Below are 20,515 nucleotides of genomic sequence, written 5' to 3'. Positions count from 1 at the left end.
GTCCACTCCCACTCCAGAACTGGTCAGTGTGTCTGTGAGCCTGTCCACTCCCGCTCCAGAACTGGTCAGTGTGTCTGTGAGCCTGTCCACTCCCAGTCCAGAACTGGTCAGTGTGTCTGCAGCAGGGCTGTCCAGTCCTGGTCCTGGTGGGGCTGGTCAGTGTGTCTGCTGGTGTTCTGATTGTTCTGACTCAGTTCAGGAAGTAAAGAGCAGCTGCAGGTCATTGTTAACTGAGCTCAGATGACAGACATGACCTCCAGCACCAGGGCTGGACAATCCTCTAAACACCGAGAGCAGCAGGTTTCTGGAACAAGCAGCCCAGTAGGGTGGCCAAGTGACCACAGACAGCTGGACACTGACAGACAGACCAGGCACCTGTTACAGTGCCTGGACAGGACAGGCACCTTGAAATTGACACAACTGTTACAAAGATACAAAGTGACAGAATACAATTGTTGTGCTGTTTTCTGTCTTCCTCCAATCACAGGGTCTGGACAGCTGATCAGACTGCAAAGAGTCTGGGATTCTCCACACTGTGATAGATGACAGAAGTCACAAGCACATTCATCACAGGAATCTACATCATCATCATAATTCCTTAGAGTTATACAGCACATTTCTGGACACTCCACTCAAAACTCTTCACAGGTAATGGGGATCCCCTCCACCACCAGTGTGCAGCCCCACCTGGATGATGCTCCAGTCTGCTCACACACACCAGCTCTCAGTGGGGAGGAGAGCAGTGTGATGAAGCCAGTTCAGAGAGGGGGGTTATTAGGAGGCCATGATTGGTAAAGGACAGGGGGAAATTTGGCCAGGACACCAGGGTAACACCCCCACTCTTTCTGAAAGACACCCTGGGATTTTTAATCACCAAAGAGAGTCAGAACCTTGGTTTTACGTCTCATCCGAAAGCCAGCACCTTTTTACAGTCCAGTGTCCCCATCACTGTACTGGGGCATTAGGACCCACACAGACCACAGGGTGAGCGCCCCCTACTGGCCCCACTAACACCTCTCCCAGGAGTCTCCCCTCCAGGACCTGACCAGGCTCACACCTGCTGAGCTTCAGGAGGCTGACAGGTGTGAGTTTCAGGGTGATATAGCTGCTGATGTTATATCATGATGAAGATGAAGATGAAGACCAAATGTCAAATATTCAGAATTTCAGAGTTTATTTAATACAGAAATAGTTCTATCTGAGTCCAGGCCATGACAGTGAAGCAGCAATGTCCATCATGTAGAAAGCGACTGGCATTCAGCTGACGTGTTAGTCTGTGTCTGATGGTGACCCAACTAGTCAGACATGAATCTGGAGAATTTACAGGTGAGAGATAAAGAAAACAACTGTGACTCAATTTTACTGATTTACTGAAAGAAGTGATTAATGCAGAGCAAATAGAATAGAGCAATGACATGGACTGAAAGTAGAAAGTAGAACAGTTTGACAGAAGCCAGTAATAATTTCATTTTCCAAGAGAGCCCCTCCCACAGGTGATGTTGTTTCTGGTGACTGAACGAGTAGCGTTGAGAGCAGATGTGGACATGCCCAGCAGTGGGTGGAGAAAACAACACCGAAGAAACAGAAGAACAATTTCAAATGAAAAAGACTAAATGATTTACGTTCCAGGAGAGAGAATCAGACAATGTGCTGATTCAGTCTGTGTGACTGACAGGACAGATGATCAGTGGGGCTGAGTTTGCACCTCCCTGATGAGGACCAGGGCTGAAGTATGGAAAGAGTTTCTCAGTGAAGGAGGCAGTGAAGGTGTAGATATGAGACCTGTTGTCCACATTGTAAAAGGAGACCTGTCCCCCCTCATAGTCCACATACACCCCCACCTTCTGGGGCTTCTGGCTCAGGGGGAGGAGGACTGAGGAGTCATCACAAGCCTGGTACTCATTCCCATTCCTCAGTATAACAGTCCAGTAACCATACTGGGGGCTCAGAATGTTCTTCCCCTTCCTGCTGCTGGACTCTCTGGTGACGCCTAAATCCCAGACAGTCTTCTCCCCCACCTCCACCTCCCAGTAGTGTCTCCCTGAGGTGATCCCATCCTTTCCCAGGACATTGACACAACAATCAAATCTCTCTGGATTGTCAGGGAGATCCTGTCGTGTGTTTCCTTGTCTCACTTGTTTCCCATCCTCAGACAGGATGAGTTTGGGATGAGCTGTATTGGGGTCCAGAGTCACATCAGCTGTGGATCAGAGAGCAGACAGACAGGATGAAATGATCTGTATCTCACTCCTCTCTCAGATGAAAGTACAGATGCAGGTGTCTAGAGTGTGTATCAGGATTCACACCAGCAGACAGCTCACTGCAGTAAACTTCAGTTCTGTTCAGTCTGCTGATTTCAGCTGGACTGGGCCTGCCTGTCCTGAGGCACCCAGGGCATTCAGGGACAAAATAAAACTGATTGGTTGATTAATTAATTACACAAAACCCGTTGTCCTCTTCTCCACTGTTCTGTCACAGTTTGCACGTGATGCCTGCAGTCACAGGTTCACATCACTGGTTTGGGTTGAACTCGTCTGCAGTCACTGATGCTTGTTTGTGTGCAGCAGGTAAAAATAAAGAAAACACTTCAGAAAGTGTCAGTATTGTGCGGCCAGCGTGTAGTGGACATTACAGTGTGGACAGGTCTGGTCCAGATGCTCTGGATGTGTTCTGATGTGACTGGAGAGACTGGGCAGGCGGACCTGTGGAAATGGGGTCTCCTGGGTTGGTCAGGACAGACAGGCCCAGCCCGGCTGAGATGAGCTGTGAGCGTGTGCAGAGCTCTCACACTGCGAGAGTCTGGCTCCTGTGGGAGAAAGTGTCTTTAAATCTGAAGGAGACCTGATGATCCACTGTGTGCAGATCACACGGCTGAGGGCATCTCTATACTGATGGATACATTATTTCACAAGAAGAAAAATAAGCAAACTGTCTTTTCATGGTTATTCTGGTTCCTCTGTATCAGTTAGATTGTAAAAGTCTCATTAAGACAAAATTCTTAGAAGCTGAAATTGCTGCCACTTCATTAACAATAACAGGGACCTGACTCACACAGGCAGTAACTGCAAGCTTGTCTCCTCCTGCGCTGCTGAGGACAGTAATAAAAAGGATCTGTTGTTTGTGTGTGTTAAGAGCTGTCTGTCAGTGTATTGAACTCTGTCACCTGAATTAAGGCTGAAGTTGTCTTCACACAAGACAGGGGAACCAGAAAGAGAACAGACAAAGCTTGTGTGTGTCTTTTTTTCTTGTTCGTTACACACAAATCAGTGTAATACGTATGGAAACCTGAAAAACAGACACTGTGGGTCAGTTGTAACGAACTGACACAGCGCACTAACTGGAGCTCAGCCCCTGGTCAGCACACAGCTCTGTGTTAAACTAGCGCGCCAACTTCAGACCAAGAGCAACGAACTTGGCCACTGAAATCAGTCCGCAGCTCCGAGCTGAACCTGCTCTCCACTGCAACGAGCCCAGAGTGAGAGCTGCTGCCCTCTAGAGGTGACTGGAGTACAGGACTGACTTCCAGCGCCTCTTCACATGGGGAGACAGCTCAGTGTGGGACAGGCGGAGCTCTGGATCACAGGAGAATAGAGGGGAAACAACACCGACACTGTAATGTTTAACTAAAACTGCTTTCCAGTGAAACCACATTTATTAATAATGAACTTTATTGATGTGTTTATTCATGAGTAATTTATTAAAAACTAATTTTATTGTTTCTATTAATGTATTTAATGTCTATTAATACAAGTAATTTATTAACAATGAAATTTATTGTACATCTTTATTAGTAGCTGTGTGTAAAATATCTTGTATGCGACAGTGTTTTTTCAGATATCCCAGGGAGTGAAGAGAACTGAAAATAAGAAAATATTTAAATAGTTTGAAAGTCTTAAATGTGTTTTGTCACATCTGGGTGTGAATTGAGCAGATTTGTTAATTATTTGTTGTGATGTGACTCTACAATTGTATTTCTTAAGGGAAAGCAGGGATATTCAGAAATTGGAGGAACAGATATTAGCGTTATGTAGTCAAATGTAAAGGTTAAAGAAATAAAAATACTGTAATCACCATCTTTTTAAAAGTGATGATTTGTGTCAGTTCTAGATGAAGGCAGTCTGCAGGAATGGCTGTAAGAGCTGATGGAAGGACATCTGTGGATATTACTGCACAGAATGATTTAACCTCAATAACTTTCCTTACTCGTTTCGACATCAGTTTGCTGGACTAATAATTAATTTACCTCCAGATCTCACTGTTTTCACTGTTTGTGTTTGTTGAGCCATGTGTTGGTGACCCTGCTCTTCAAGGCTCAGCTGTGTGAGTCTGCAGGTGTGTGTTCATGCTGAAGATCACGATGGTCAGGTACAGTATAACTCCTACAGGCAGCGCCTGGCTCAGACAGACTACAGAAGGAGAGAACCTGGCAGTTCTGCTGCAGACCAGTGAAGAGAGCTTTCCCTGGATGGCCAGGTGAGAGGATGGAGTCACTGGTACTGAACTCCTCTGTGCAGAACCGTGCGTCTCGAGAGCAGTGCCAGCAGGAAATGCCGAGTGGCCCTCAAGCTAATAGCAGCGAGGGGCCACACCTCCTCCTGGGTACCAGTGCAACAGCTCCAGAGCAGCCCAGAGTTACCATGGAGATACAGCATGGAGCCCAGAGTCTCCCCATGAGCCAGGAGACACTGACCCACGGTGCGAGGGAGCAGCGTCCTGAAACTGAGGACAGGGGCTCGGCCTTCAAGACCACAACAAAATCAGACAAAATAGTGGAGGAGCTTTCTCAGCGCAGCAAAGAGGGACTGAGTGAGGCAGAGCAGGGACAACCAAGGACTCTGCTACGAGAGTTTGCAGATGTGTTTGCTGGAAGAGAGGAAGACTGTACTCGTACAAACGAAGCTCAGTGCACCATCGACACTGGCGAAGCAAGACCCATCTGCATCCCTCCCCCCGCCTGGCCATCCACAAGAGAGCCGAGGCAGAGGAAGCAGTCCGGGGTCTGACTGCAGCAGGGGAGATCGAGCCCTCTGACAGGCCCTGATCTCCCCCTGCAGAAGGACGCTTCACTGCTGGTCTGTACAGACTACAGGGACTCAACAACGTCACCAAGAAGGACTCTTGTCCCCTGAGCCACACTGACGAGGTGCTGGATTATGTCTCAGGGTAGCGCTGGTTCAGCTCTCTGGACCTGTACAGCAGCTACCGGCAAGTTGAGGTGCCCCAGAGGTCAGGCCAGAGACTGCCTTCTCCAGAGGTCAGGGGCTGTGGCAACACACGCTCCAGCCTTCTGGACTGTGCCCTGCCCAGCCAGCTCTGAGCGGCTGATGGGAAGGGAGCTCAGTGGCGTGCCCAGGTCAGAGTGCCCGGTGCCTGGATGACCCTCATTCTCCAGGTCCTGGACAAGTGAAGAAAGGTCAGGGACCTCATGAGGAGGACAGGTCTCTAGACTCACTGAAGACATGAATCTCCTACAGCAAGAGACTCGTTTCCTGGGAGCTTCTGAGCCAGAAGGGTCTCCACAGCCCCTGAAGAGGAGCCACAGTAAACTCCTGGCCAGCCCCCCGGTCAGTTCAGGATGTGAGGAGTTTCATTGGACCGGCCTCCTACTACTGCTGGTTTATGGCAATAAATGTTAATTAATAACCATTTAAGTTAAAGACCTGTGTGTGGGGGGTGTACTGACGTGTGATTGTAGTTCCACTTAGAATTTTGTGTCACCATTCATTATCTAAACACACAGACACACACACTCACACCAGGGCCAATTTTGTCCCAAAAGCCAATTGACACACCAGCACATCTTGGACTGTGGGAGGAAACTGGAGCCCCTGGAGGAAACCCATGTGGACACAGGGAGAACATGCAGACTCCACACAGACAGCACCCCAGGAGTTGAACCCAGGGCTCCAGCACTGTGAGGCAGCATGGCTCTCCACTGCACCACTGTGATCCTGATTTGCCACACGTATTCCCAAATCCAAGGTCAGTGGATCTGCCAGGTTCAGCCTGTAGACCCTCATGAAGGAGTGAGCAGAGACCTCAGCACAGGGTAAAATTTCACCAGGAGACAGACCTACCTGCAGCACTGCACAGCCACTGCCACTCTGAAACACAGAGATACACACACTGTTAATCACACACACACTGAACACAGAGATACAGACACTGTTAATCACAGACACACACTGAACACAGAGATACACACACTGTTAATCACAGACACACACTGAACACAGAGATACACACACTGTAAATCACAGACACACACTGAACACAGAGATACACACACTGTAAATCACAGACACACACTGAACACAGAGATACACACACTATTAATCACAGACACACTGAACACAGAGATACACACACTGTTAATCACAGACACACACTGAACACAGAGATACAGACACTTAATCACAGACGCACAGACGAATATATGTGTATTCAGGAACACAGTATATATATGGAGGCAGCACAAAGCTCCAGTAAAGATTAACTGTTGTCATCACATCGATTTCAGATTCTTTATCCCCATGGAAACGTCTCACATTAACATGAGAGGAGGAGAGATCCCCAGTTATTACCCAATCACCTTTAACACAGTGTGACACCACACATACAGTGAGCTGTTGGGCCCCTGTGTTCATCAGTGATCGATCACACTCCTGCTGATGAGCTCTTCTAGTTTCTCCTGTCCTGTTTCACCCATATAGAGGCTGCAAACTGTCTGGACTCTCTGGCCTCAGTCCTCTGTCTTGTTACAGGTTAGATTTGATACACAGCCCAACCAACACCCCTGCTGTCCAGCTGGTCTTACTGAAGAAATGTCTAAAATGTGTGATGTCAGGGATGATTCGGTAACTCTTTAACTGTTAAACTTAATGCTGAATGTTGAGATGCTGTGTATAGTAATATATAAGTATTTAGGAGTGACCTCCTTGAGGTGTTTTTACTTTTGTGTTTGATATTGCCCTGGTCTTTCCTGAGTCCACCAGAATTGCCCTGTTCTGAGTTTCCTGCCCCCAGTGCCCCAGTTTAAATACCCCTCAGCTACTCCACACACACTCTTCCCCCACACTGGCAGTGAGAGGCCTGAGCCCATCAGAGCTGTGAGTGTACACAGAGTACTTACTCAGGTCAGGGACAGCGCCTCCTATACCTGTACAGAAGAAAGGAGAGGTCAGTACTGAGCTGTGCTGCCCTGCTGGACACTGTGTCCAGCACAGACAGTACTGGGGTTATTATGGCCAGTATGATGTGCTGTTGTGGACAGGTGAAAAGGTCAAAGTCAAAGGTCACATACAGAGACCATATATAATCTATAGAGAGATCACACTGCCACTGAGTCCAACTCTCACACAGAAACACAGGGACACATTCACACGTTTGTATTTCTGTACCTGTGAGGTACATTAACTCTCTTTCTGGTGTCATTCATTATAATCTGTCTCTTCATCTCAAGGGGTGAAAATAGATCTGAATCAAATAGTTTGGGTACTTTTACACTGACAAATGCACTTACACTGATGAACACCCAGACTCACACTGTCATTCATGCACACTGCTCACAGAGACAGTAAAACAGTAACACACACTCACACTGATGCACACAGATACAGGAACACACTAATACAGACTCACTGCTCTGCACACAATCACACACTTGTATTCCTACTGTATGTTCCCTGCATGCCCACACACTCCAGTGACCCCAACACTCTCTGCTCTTCTGTTATTCCACTGGCAGTGATGAACACTGACACACACACTCACATGGACACACACAGATAGAGTAACACACTATCACACACTCCCTCTGACACTGCTCAACTCACTGTCACAGACACTTGTATTTCTCTATTCACTCCACAACCTCACTACTTCAGAGTCTCCCAGCTCGTCTGTTATGGGTTATGGCCTGGGTATTCACAGGCACTCAGACACACTCAGCATGACTCCTGTTCATCTGGGTGATTGAGGCTGTTTAGTGTTTTCCAGGGAGACGCTGGGTCCTGTCTCTTCAATTCAACTGTCTACAGACACAGAAACAGGGTGTGACAGAGGACTTGTGCCTGGTGTCACATGTTAATTTACACTTTGATTGGATCATTTTAATGCCCAGTCTCTGTGTGGAATATTTGATCAAGTACAGTATTTGGTTTCATCACAACATGAATCTGCACCGCTGTCTAAGTTGTTATTAGATATTTGACAGGTATTTCCTTGGGTGATATGGGGTGGGTGTGTGAACAGGAGATCAGGTCAGCAGTGAGAGAGTGTTGAAACTGTGATCTAATGAGCTCTTAATCTGTACTTGATTGATCAGTGATCACCTGTTGTGTAATTACTGTTGTAGCGGCAATGCTTGTTAATAAGACAAAATTAAGCGTTGGTATGCTTTCCTAAAGGAGGCCCCATCTCACCCTCCATCTCTGTGGTGCAGCCACAGAGAAAGTATTCATGCAGGCTGATTTAAGATGCTTTCTTTTGATAAGGAACAGCTCCCAGATGGGGATGCACTTAGCTAAGCCTGGCTATCATGATCAATGGTCATCCATTGGCGCTTATCTGTCTAGGGAGTGCCGAATGGACATCTGGACTGCATTCTTAAGTGTCAAGAGTAAGTGACTTATATCTCACCTTGACCAACCAATCAGGGACTGGCAGGGCGTGGTAATACCACGTGGGTCTCCCATGCGTGCCAAACTCTCAACCAATCAGCACACATCTGTGTTTTGGTCAAAAAGGGAGCGCAAGCTCAGATCGGGGCTCTCCTTGGCCATTTTCGCGCATCCTCAGAGACAATCACGTGACAACTGCTGTTGTCTGCAAAGGGACTTGGACTTTGTTCTAAGCGCGAGGCCGAGGATCCCGTACGTACTCAGAAGTCTACCAACGTGAAAGCTCCGCTTGATCAACGGCAGCCTACAGTTGGACCCTCGTCGACAACCTGAATAGCTTATTCAGAAGCAGCGCTGGACCGGGAACGAACCAGTTTCTTCCCAGGCAAAAGAGTGACTTGTGAGGACTCGCGGTCACACTCTGTGCATAGAGACTTTCTACTAGCCAGCCGGACTGCTGGTAAATCCCCTCGGAGCAACGACTGCCCTGCGCGCCGCGGTCAGATTCCTCCGCCCGTCCTGCTCCGAGCTGCACCTCGACTGGTTGGCCGGTAGCCAGAGGACGCCGGGACAACGCCCATTGGACAACCGCTGGGACCGAGGCTGCAACAGAGCCTGTCAGCTGGTTTGGTGTTCGTGCCGGGAGATTCCAAATCCATACACAGTGGATAAGTAAACCCCATGTTCTACATTGCCTCTCGAGAATTCAATTGTACCTCAACACAAGTTGTTATCAATTTAATTCATGAGTAATGTATTTACTTCCGAGTTTAGAGTAACAGTGGGTAATAACACTGATTAGCGATTTGGTAACCGAATGATATATATTGACATATATTCTCTGTTGTGTATCTCTTTGTGTTTGCATCTCTTTGAGATTATATATCTTGTATATTGATAACCCTCACAGTAAGGTCTACTGCTCGTATCCAGGCAGACTAGTATATGTTTGGTGCACAGTTTATATTAATAAATGTATCTCGTGTATTGAACCAGTGTGTGTGCGTTGTTAGTTGTTCTGACGATTGATTTTCTAAAAGCCCCAACGAACAACCTCGTGATTACTGCTACAATTAATAATTGTCTCAGTAAACCCATCAAACCACTACACTGTAATAATGTGATCTGTGATCTCTGAGCATTAAAATACTTCACTGATGTGACATTTAGTCTCCTACAAGCTATCAGCTTCTCTGAGTGCAAAAAGGATTTATTATTTAACAACTTGTGTGAATTTATACCTCAATTACTACAACAATGACATGATTCCACTGGCTGAACGACAACATGATCACTGTGAAAGATATTGAAGTTCTTCACATTAGTAAACACTAAACCTGCAGTGAACCTCAGTTCACACTGTTTCTCCTTCTCTTTCCTCTCTCATCAGTATATTTCTCACTGTGACTCAAAACTCATCAGTATTAACAATCAACAGCTGAACTGTGTCTTTAACTTCAACTGGAGACAGACCTACCTGCAGCACTGCACAGCCACTGCCACTCTGAAACACAGAGATACACACACTGTTAATCACAGACACACACTGAACACAGAGATACACACACTGTTAATCACAGACACACACTGGGACACAGAGATACACACACTGTAAATCACAGACACACACTGAACACAGAGATACAGACACTGTTAATCACAGACACACTGAACACAGAGATACAGACACTGTTAATCACAGACACACACTGAACACAGAGATACAGTGCCTTGCGAAAGTATTCGGCCCCCTTGAACTTTTCAACCTTTTGCCACATTTCAGGCTTCAAACATAAAGATATAAATTTTTTATTTTATGTGAAGAATCACCAACAAGTGGGACACAATTGTGAAGTGGAACGAAATCTATTGGATTTTTGAAACTTTTTTAACTAATAAAAAAATGAAAAGTGGGGCGTGCAAAATTATTCGGCCCCTTTACTTTCAGTGCAGCAAACTCACTCCAGAAGTTCAGCGAGGATCTCTGAATGATCCAATGTTGTCCTAAATGACTGATGGTGATAAATAGAATCCACCTGTGTGTAATCAAGTCTCTGTATAAATGCACCTGCTCTGTGATAGTCTCAAGGTTCTGTTGAAAGCGCAGAGAGCATCATGAAGACCAAGGAACACACCAGGCAGGTCCGTAATACTGTTGTGGAGAAGTTTAAAGCCGGATTTGGATACAAAAAGATTTCCCAAGCTTCAAACATCCCAAGGAGCACTGTGCAAGCGATCATCTTGAAATGGAAGGAGTATCAGACCACTGCAAATCTACCAAGACCTGGCCGTCCCTCTAAACTTTCAGCTCAGACAAGGAGAAGACTGATCAGAGATGCAGCCAAGAGGCCCATGATCACTCTGGATGAACTACAGCTGAGGTGGGAGAGTCTGTCCATAGGACAACAATCAGTCTTACACTGCACAAATCTGGCCTTTATGGAAGAGTGGCAAGAAGAAAGCCATTTCTCAAAGATATCCATAAAAAGTCTCGTCTAAAGTTTGCCACAAGCCACCTGGGAGACACCCCAAACATGTGGAAGAAGGTGCTCTGGTCAGATGAAACCAAAATCGAACTTTTTGGCCACAATGCAAAACGATATGTTTGGCGTAAAAGCAACACAGCTCATCAGCCTCAACACACCATCCCCACTGTCAAACATGGTGGTGGCAGCATCATGGTTTGGGCCTGCTTTTCTTCAGCAGGGACAGGGAAGATGGTTAAAATTGAGGGGAAGATGGATGCAGCCAAATACAGGACCATTCTGGATGAAAACCTGTTGGAGTCTGCAAAAGACCTGAAACTGGGACGGAGATTTATCTTCCAACAAGACAATGATCCCAAACATACAGCAAAATCTACAAAGGAATGGTTCACAAATAAACGTATCCAGGTGTTTGAATGGCCAAGTCAAAGTCCAGACCTGAATCCAATCGAGAATCTGTGGAAAGAGCTGAAAACTGCTGTTCACAAACGCTCTCCATCCAACCTCACTGAGCTCGAGCTGTTTTGCAAGGAAGAATGGGCAAGAATTTCAGTCTCTCGATGTGCAAAACTGATAGAGACATACCCCAAGCGACTTGCAGCTGTAATCGCAGCAAAAGGTGGCTCTACAAAGTATTAACCTAAGGGGGCCGAATAATTTTGCACGCCCCACTTTTCATTTTTTTATTAGTTAAAAAAGTTTCAAAAATCCAATAGATTTCGTTCCACTTCACAATTGTGTCCCACTTGTTGGTGATTCTTCACATAAAATAAAAAATTTATATCTTTATGTTTGAAGCCTGAAATGTGGCAAAAGGTTGAAAAGTTCAAGGGGGCCGAATACTTTCGCAAGGCACTGTACACACACTGTTAATCACAGACACACACTGAACACAGAGATACAGACACTGTTAATCACAGACACACATTGAACACAGAGATACACACACTGTGAATCACAGACACACCCTGGACACAGAGATACAGACACTGTTAATCACAGACACACACTGGGACACAGAGATACACACACTGTAAATCACAGACACACACTGAACACAGAGATACACACACTGTTAATCACAGACACACTGAACACAGAGATACAGACACTGTTAATCACAGACACACACTGAACACAGAGATACACACACTGTTAATCACAGACACACACTGAACACAGAGATACAGACACTGTTAATCACAGACACACATTGAACACAGAGATACACACACTGTGAATCACAGACACACCCTGGACACAGAGATACAGACACTGTTAATCACAGACACACACTGGGCTCCACATTGGGAACAAAACATCATTAGAGTCAGTTCTGTGAGTCAGCAGTTTTTCCACACAATGTACATACGTGATTTAGGGATGGGATCTCTCTTCATGGCATCTGTAGAGAGATAAGAGGAAGTCATTGTATTAAAAGTGTATTTTGCTTATTACCAGATATCATACTAGAGTTTATACTGCAGTGTGAAATAAGTTGATTCAGGATCCTCAGTGTCCTCTGCAGTGGGGATCACAGTGTCAGTGAGAGAGAACAGCTGTGTCTGTTAGACTGGTGTCTCAGTCAGTAAGACTGAGCAGCACAATTCAATAAGACAGACAGAGACACCACTGAACTGTCTGTAGTTGTAGCTCTTGAGCCGCTGAAGGTATTTCACACTGATACTAAAAGCTGTTTATTGTTAAGTCATCTGAAAAACTACACTGGCTTTCCTCACACAGCGTGGGTGACCTGTCCCCACAGTGACCACTGTCACTACCTGAGTGACCTGTACCTACAGTGACCAGTATCACAGCCTGAATGACCTGTACCCACAGTGACCACTGTCACAGTCTGAGTGACTTGTCCCCACAGTGACCAGTATCACAGTCTGAGTGACCTTTACTCACAGTGACCACCGTCACTACCTGAGTGACCTGTACCCACAGTGACCAGTATCACAGTCTAAGTGACCTGAACCCACTGTGACCACTGTCACAGTCTGAGTGACCTGTCCCCACAGTGACCAGTGTCACAGCCTGAGTGACCTGTATCCACAGTGACCAGTATCACACCCTGAGATGAGATACAGACATGTGCTTTTCACACTACTTCATCTCTGGCTGTGAGCTGGGCCAGTGAGAGATGACCAGTCACACACCATGATGAGCACATCTCCACACCAGAACTGATCCAGACAGACTCAAGAATAACATCATTCTGACACATACTGGCTCCCAGCTGGCCCAACACAAGCAGGCAGTTCAGATGTGTTGTTCCAGCACTACAGACACTGAGTGTGACAGCAGGACACTGAGTGTGTCCAGAATACAGGCTGTTCACTCAGGACAGGGGCTGATGGACTGTTGGCAGTCTGAAAGGAGACTTTTTAGACAAGAGGAGAGAAAATTCCTCTTTGAGACCCTGTTGTCCCAGAATCTGTCTGTTTCATCTGTAGCTTCTATTGATTTCAGAAATCTGAGTATTTTACAGATTAATGAACATGTGTGTGTTTCTGAAGAATCAGAAAGAAGGATTTACTGTGTATCAGTGCAATATAGTTCATCACAGTGGAGCTCAGTACATGTCAGCACATATCAGTACAGTAGAGCACAGCTCAGCCTCATCTGTATTTTCACTTCTGTGATCTGACAGACACAGGAAGTACTTACCCAGCTCTGTGAGGATGACAGGAATGGCTGGAAACAAGAGGACATTATTAGACCATCAGGACTCTCAGTCACTCATGACTGTCAAATCAGTTTAAATATTCAAACTCAAACAGGCAGCAAATATCACCTTCCAGAATTAAACTATCAATGACAAGAGACATAACACATAACATTCTTCTAGGTTACACATTTTATTCATAAAATCATTTCTTTACTCTGTTCTATACATAGAAACTATGTTATTGTTTTTTTACAGAGGAACTCCTGCTAAAATGACTTTAATTAATAATTAATGAAAATTAACGAGAAGCTACAGAGAGTCTAACTGATTCAGTTTCAACTCAAGATGCTTTATTGGCACAACCAATGAATATATCAGTGTGGCCAAAGCTATACAAATAGAATTAACATCAAATCTACAGACACTTACAGAAATGTGACAATACAGACACATCTCACAGTCACTCACCATTGAGCTTCTCCTCCCCTGTAAACAAACACAGACACTGGAGTCAGACACAGAGGAACAGAGCTGGAGAAACTGGACAACGACTTCGGGCATTGTCTCCATTACAGGTGTTATACATCTTACTTGATATAAGAACATAAAGGGAGCAGCCCATACAGTCAGTGTGGAAGTTAGTATCTCATCCAGCTGTGTCTTGAAAGGAAGTGGGTATCGGCTTCAACAGCTTGGCTGGGCAGCCTGTTCCCTCTCCCACCACCCTTTGTGTAAGGACGTTATCTCCTGCTCTCAGTTTGTAATGTATTTCCCCCCCAGCAAATTGAAACCACATCCCCAAAACTGATCCCTCCTATCTCTCATAGATAAGAATGTTTGCCACACTACAGGAAATGAGAATCACCTCACCCCATTCTGTAATGTTTAATCACAGAAGTTGGGTAACTGTGGTGAAAAAGATATTCCATTCTCACTGTGATTAGAGTGTACTGTATGTACCCACTACCTCATGATCTCTCTGGACTCCAGGTATCCTCTCTGTAGATCTAACTGTGACACAGTGGACACAGTCATGACCGCAGACCACATACATCAGTAGCACAGTGACTCCTACAGTAGCATGAACATCACAAAGCATCCCTGTCCAGCAGTAACCTCACACTGACAAAGGGCTCCTGTCCTGAAGAAACACCAGGAGTATCAGACACAAAGTAGAGCTGGAATATGAGTCTACATTAGAGCAGAGACCTCTACTCAGAACTCAGAGTGGATTCTGGGTTATTTAAATTGCAAGAACTGGAAAACAAAATACTTCACTGTGTCAGTAAATAGACTTGTTCTTCACAGAGCAGAGCAGTGGAGTCTGGAGGTTATGAGGAATTCAGTGATGTGGATTTACAGCAGTTATTCCTTTATTGACTACAGGGTGATCTGCAGATGTGATACAGAACAGACACCTGACACACCTACAGGCAGGGTCTGCTGTCAGCCCTGCTCCTGCACTGAGCCCAGACTGCAGTCCGGTCTGTGAGAGCGATGAGGGTAACAGCAGCTCTGTGATGATGTCCTGTATTAACAGCTCACTACAGTCCAGAGCAAAACCCTCTTCTCTCTGTGGAGTCTTCCTGGTTAAACACTGTGATAACACCATCCTGTAATGGAGATGGAGCTGAGACAGTGGACAGTGTTTTAATTCCCTGATCATTAATGCTGCTCCATCTAGATTCAGTCTAAATTGTTGTGCCTTTCAGCAGCTCCAGTATTGTTGTCTCTTGGGACTTGTTCCAGAACTGAGTGCAAATCCAGTGTGTTTCCATCTTCTGATGTCCTCACTGTCCTCTGTGTCCTGACTGGTCATTAAGAGCTCAGGGAGGTGTTTGTACAGAGTAATAAATAACAGCTCCTGCCCTGGTCCTGCTCAGCACTGATTACCTGTCCCTTCAGCAGCTGTGTGAGAGACTCTCCCACACAGACACTGCTGGTTTCAGTGGGGAAGACCTGCTGGTTGTGAAGTGAAGCTCCAGTAGGATCTGCTGAGCTGATTCCTGCTGTACCAGCTGTATCAGACAGGCTGGAGAAGATCCTGTACTGACTGCAGTCTAGAGAGGTGTGTTCAGTAGAGTGTGTGACTCTGATATATTAACCAGCAGCTGTATCAGACAGGTTAGAGAAGATCCTGTACTGACTGCAGTCTAGAGAGGTGTGTTCAGTAGAGTGTGTGACTCTGATATATTAACCAGCAGCTGTATCAGACAGGTTAGAGAAGATCCTGTACTGACTGCAGTCTAGAGAGGTGTGTTCAGTAGAGTGTGTGACTCTGATATATTAACCAGCAGCTGTATCAGACAGGCTGGAGAAGATCCTGTACTGCCTGCAGTCTAGACAGGTGTGTTCAGTAGAGTGTGTGACCCTGATATATTAACCAGCAGCTGTATCAGACAGACTGGAGAAGATCCTCTGAGGAGACTGAGACCCAGTACTGAGGATCAGCTCCTCTCCTCAGCTCACTATGTCTCTCTCACTCTGTGACACAGGGAGACTGAGAGACTGTACAGATCTTCCAGAATGACCTCACTGAGACCGTGCAGACACAGCAGGAGAGATTCTCAGGGATCAGCTCTGCTGTCTTTGATGCTGTATGTTAATCTCCTCTAGGGCAGCTGTCAGAATATTAGGATTACAGCTGCAGTGGGATAATCAGTGAGTTCAGATCTGAAATCTACAAAATATCAGATGTACAGTATTAGATTGTTACTGATTTACATCGACAAGGAAACACAGAGACACTTTGATTGTTTCTAGGGAGTATTGGATACAGTGCTGGTGTCACTATAACCATTAACACACTGTTCTCCTGGGGGTGAGAATCAGGAAGGAGCCCAGCAGGAAGATCCTGGCTGTGCTGGGATTCTCTGAGTTTCCATCACAGAGGAGAAGGTCAGATGTTCACTGTTGCCCATAGATGATGGAACAGCTCCTGAGTAACTTCACCCTGATTCACCTCCACTGGTGGAAACTCACAGTGAGACACAGCTGAAGACAGAGGAGCTCTGACACTGGAGGAGCTGGGTCTGTCTCTGTAAGGACAGCTGCTGTGGGCCGGTTCTGGTTCTGACTGATAGCAACCCATCCCACAGTGTAGATCTCCCTCTATAACCCACTCTGAGAAGCTGAGCTGCTGGGATCTACAGCTCTTGACAGGGTGTCTGTGCGCTGACTCCTGTTATCTAGAGTAGGGTGTGCTGCTCAGACACTGTCATTTACAGTCCATCCTGACACAGACATTCAGACACACATCTATAATGAGCACATACTGTCCATTCTTCTCCACTGGATCACCAGAAGTGCTGCTGCTGCTACAGTCACAGCTGCTAACAAGAAGAGAGCCACCATCCACCCAGAGGACGCAGGGAAAAAGTCTCCTGGAAAATAAAAAATAAGAGGTTTCTTATTGAGACTGACTCTAATACATGTAGTAAGTAGTTAGTATTCATTGCAGGCACATGTTTTAAACCAAGTGCTGAGATTCAATAAAGCATGAGAGATACTTCATGTTCTTGATTCTTTAGTTACACAGAAAGCAGAGAAAGGATCGGTTGTTTTAATTTAATCTTGAACCTTTCAGAATTGATACTTCTTTTCTGAATATTAGATAAAGTACTTACAGAAAGTGTTTTATTGAGAGTGGTGTTATTGTTTGTCACCTGATTGTATTTGTGTCACAGATTCAGCACTTTGTATTGAGTGTTGAGGTGAGTCCTTTCATCATTAGTTCCTATTCTGGGCTGTGCCCAGTGGCCCAGGTGTGTTATGTCCTGGGTGTGTGTGAGACCTCAGGTGTGTGACAGCTGAGCTCCACTGTTCGTGTTCAATACTCACTGGGAATGTGGAGCTGAGAGCCCCAGTCTGGCTCAGGCAGAGCACTCCTGACCAGACAGGAGAAGATGTTGGACTCCTGCTGGACTGGGATGGAGCTGCTGACACTGAGGAGCCCCTGACTGTCCCTCTCCACTGTGCTGTTGGACAGTGAGGTCACATCATGTCCATCCCTGTCTGTCCAGGTCACTGCAGGCGCAGGGACCCACCCCTCTGATCTGCACAGCAGCTGGGTGTGACCTCCTCCAGGGGAGTGGAGAGACACTGAGGGCTGGGAGCCCAGGGCTGTGGGTTCGACACAACAGGAGATATTTCACAGCTGATAAAAGCCCACTGTAGCAAAATGCTATCTCAGTGCTGTGATTTCAGGACACAGAAATGATAAAGACTTGTTTAAATCAACAGTTTGAAGTATCTGTATATTATCATTCTTAAAGTTTCTCCACTCAAGGCAACAGTTGAGCTGTGAGCTGGTGAACTGGAGTGTTGAGGTATCAGTGAGTTTGTATTTACAGGAGAGAGGATCAGTATCACAGAAACACAAGGATGGTGTCAGAGAACCAATACATGGAATAGGAGGATCCTTATGCGTGACCGGAATCCCACAGGACACAGAGTAGCAAAGGGACAATCCGAAAGACAAAATCCAAAGGCTGGGTCGATAAGGGAGGCAGAGGGTCTGGTAACGAGAGATAGTCAAAACAATTCAAAGGCAAAATCCAGAAGGCGAGGACAAGAGGCGGAAGCAGAAGATTTGTAACAGGAGATCAGTTGAAAGGTTTGGAAACACACACTGGAGAATACTGTACTAAGATAGGCTTCTCAATAGTGAGCATGGGAAGGTGTGTGAAGGGGGGTTTAAATACTGAAAGGAAAGGGGTGTGATTGGATGATTGGTTAGGGAGTGAGAATTTGAGGAATCTGATGCATGTGAGAATGTGCTGGGTTCAATCAGGGATGAGATTGGGAAGCAGAGGTTCCGGGAATGTAACGTCGTTTGCGAGGGAGAGTGTGGGGCGTGACAGATGGAAACTGATCCACTTAGATGAGTGCTGAGCTGTGTAGTTTGTCGTGTTTTGTAGTGTTGTAGTGAGTTTTGCAGTGTTAATTTGTATAGTACTGTGTAGAGCTGTTTGATGCAGTTCTGTATTTGATTGTTGTATTGAGTTGTATTGTGCTTTAATGTGTTGTTTTGTTCTGTGTTGTGTTGAGCTGTGCTGTAATGTGTCATAGTCTAATGTTTAATAGTATTGAGTTGTGCAGTGCTGTACTGTGTTGAGTAGTGTTGTGCTGTATTGTGTGGAGTTGTGTTGTACTATGTTGTGTAGATGATGAGACACCCCGGTGAGGTGAAATAATGAAGCTGCTCAGCAGGGAGCTGACAGGAGTCAAGACACTGACTGTGTTACTGTGTGTTACTGTATGGGCGTCACAACATAGGTACCTCAGTCTCTCTAAAGACTCTGCCTGTGCAGACTGGGGGAGTGTGTATTCTTGTGTACTGTGTTGTGTAGTGCTGTATTGACACTGAGTGTGTTACCGTGTGGACTGAGCTGACATCTAATAGAGTATTGATGTGATCAGTGACTCATCACAGATATAACTCTCTTCAGACAGTAAACCAGACTGAAAGACACTCACCTCTCACAACCAGGTCAATACCAGTGTCATCATCTCCATGGCCAGAGACAACTATACACTTGTACTGTCCATGATCAGAGCGCCTCACATCTCTCAGTAGTAGAGACACATTGCCTCTGGTGAGCTCATTCAGGAACAAATCAACCCTTTCCCTGTAGGCTGGATTCTGTAAATCAATGTTATAGTCCTGAGCTTCATATAAACAAACAAAGTTATCATGATCATCTCTAAACCAGCGGATCTCTAGGTCCACAGCACTGATGTCTGGTGAGAGGTAACAGGGCAGGACAGCATCTTCTCCAGGAAAAACAAACACAGGAGCAGCTGGACCAACAACCCGAAACGTCTCTGAAAGAGAAAGAGCACACAGCTGACATGAGTCTCAGCCTCTACATAGACACACACTGAGACAAACTGGAGACTCATACTGACAGAGTGAAGAGAAGCAGCTCAGTGACCCCTCAGTGTTTTCTATGAGCTCTATTGTACTGTATCTTGTATGAAGCTTCATCACCCAGTCTGGTTTCTCAGGCTCCTTATCCACTCTCACAAAGTATATAAGTATAAAAATACAGGTCAGTCAGCATCTTACAGTGCAAAATAAACAATTTAATCAAGCAGACTATAAAGAAGGTACTGACATTCAGCAGTAAACAAGTCCTCTGTCTCCTTCTGTGTCTGTTGATTAATCAATTCCAGTCAGGAGTCCAGTCCGCTGCTGTGTGGTAAGCTCTCTGGTAAACTACCACCCTGCCCATACTCCTCTTTCTGTTTCCTCTTCTCTCTCCGTTTCTTCCCAGCTCCCTCCATCCTACCTCTGGGACAGTAAACAGGTATCGCACAACATCTTCTCTCTCTGCTGCCCCCTGCTGTCCAGCACAGCTCAGGGGTTGTCCCTATTTCCCAGCCCCCTCCAGCTTCATCCCCTCTTTGCCCCAGACTCCTCAGCACAGCCAGCAGTGTCTCAGATCCCTGCGTCCAGCCCTGCTCTCCCAGCTCCTCAAGCCCAGGACTTCCCCTCAGGATGATCACTCCTCTCCCTGCTCCTCCCAGTTCCTTGATGCTCCCTCTCCCTCCAGCAGCAGTCTGTATGAAGTGAAGACCTTCATCTTGTCCATCTCCTCCTTCACTCTCCTCACTCCCTCCAGCCCAGGAGAGCTGAGCAAAGTCCTTCCTGTGTTCTGTTCAGTGTTCACTGTTCCCAGGCCTCTCTGACAGGAGCTTCTTTCCTCTGAGTTTCATTATAACACACTGGG

At 46.0% G+C, this 20,515-nt stretch overlaps 1 protein-coding gene across 1 annotated transcript; it reads right to left on the bottom strand.

Moving 5' to 3' along the window:
• Positions 1-1,157: 1,157 nt before the first annotated feature.
• LOC107075963 (zinc-binding protein A33-like) lies at positions 1,158-20,069 on the bottom strand. Its single transcript, XM_069188274.1, has 10 exons — positions 20,006-20,069; positions 14,250-14,267; positions 13,781-13,807; positions 10,099-10,125; positions 7,545-7,561; positions 6,078-6,104; positions 5,277-5,395; positions 4,637-4,713; positions 2,703-2,783; positions 1,158-2,200 (listed from the first exon to the last, which is right to left on the bottom strand). The coding sequence occupies exons 1-10, from the start codon at positions 20,067-20,069 to the stop codon at positions 1,656-1,658; spliced, it is 1,002 nt and encodes a 333-aa protein (XP_069044375.1). The 3' UTR covers positions 1,158-1,655.
• Positions 20,070-20,515: the final 446 nt, after the last annotated feature.

The sequence above is a fragment of the Lepisosteus oculatus genome, chromosome 4 (genome assembly GCF_040954835.1).
Source record: "Lepisosteus oculatus isolate fLepOcu1 chromosome 4, fLepOcu1.hap2, whole genome shotgun sequence".
Lineage (NCBI taxonomy): Eukaryota > Metazoa > Chordata > Actinopteri > Semionotiformes > Lepisosteidae > Lepisosteus > Lepisosteus oculatus.
This window is presented reverse-complemented; position numbering and strand designations above follow the sequence as displayed.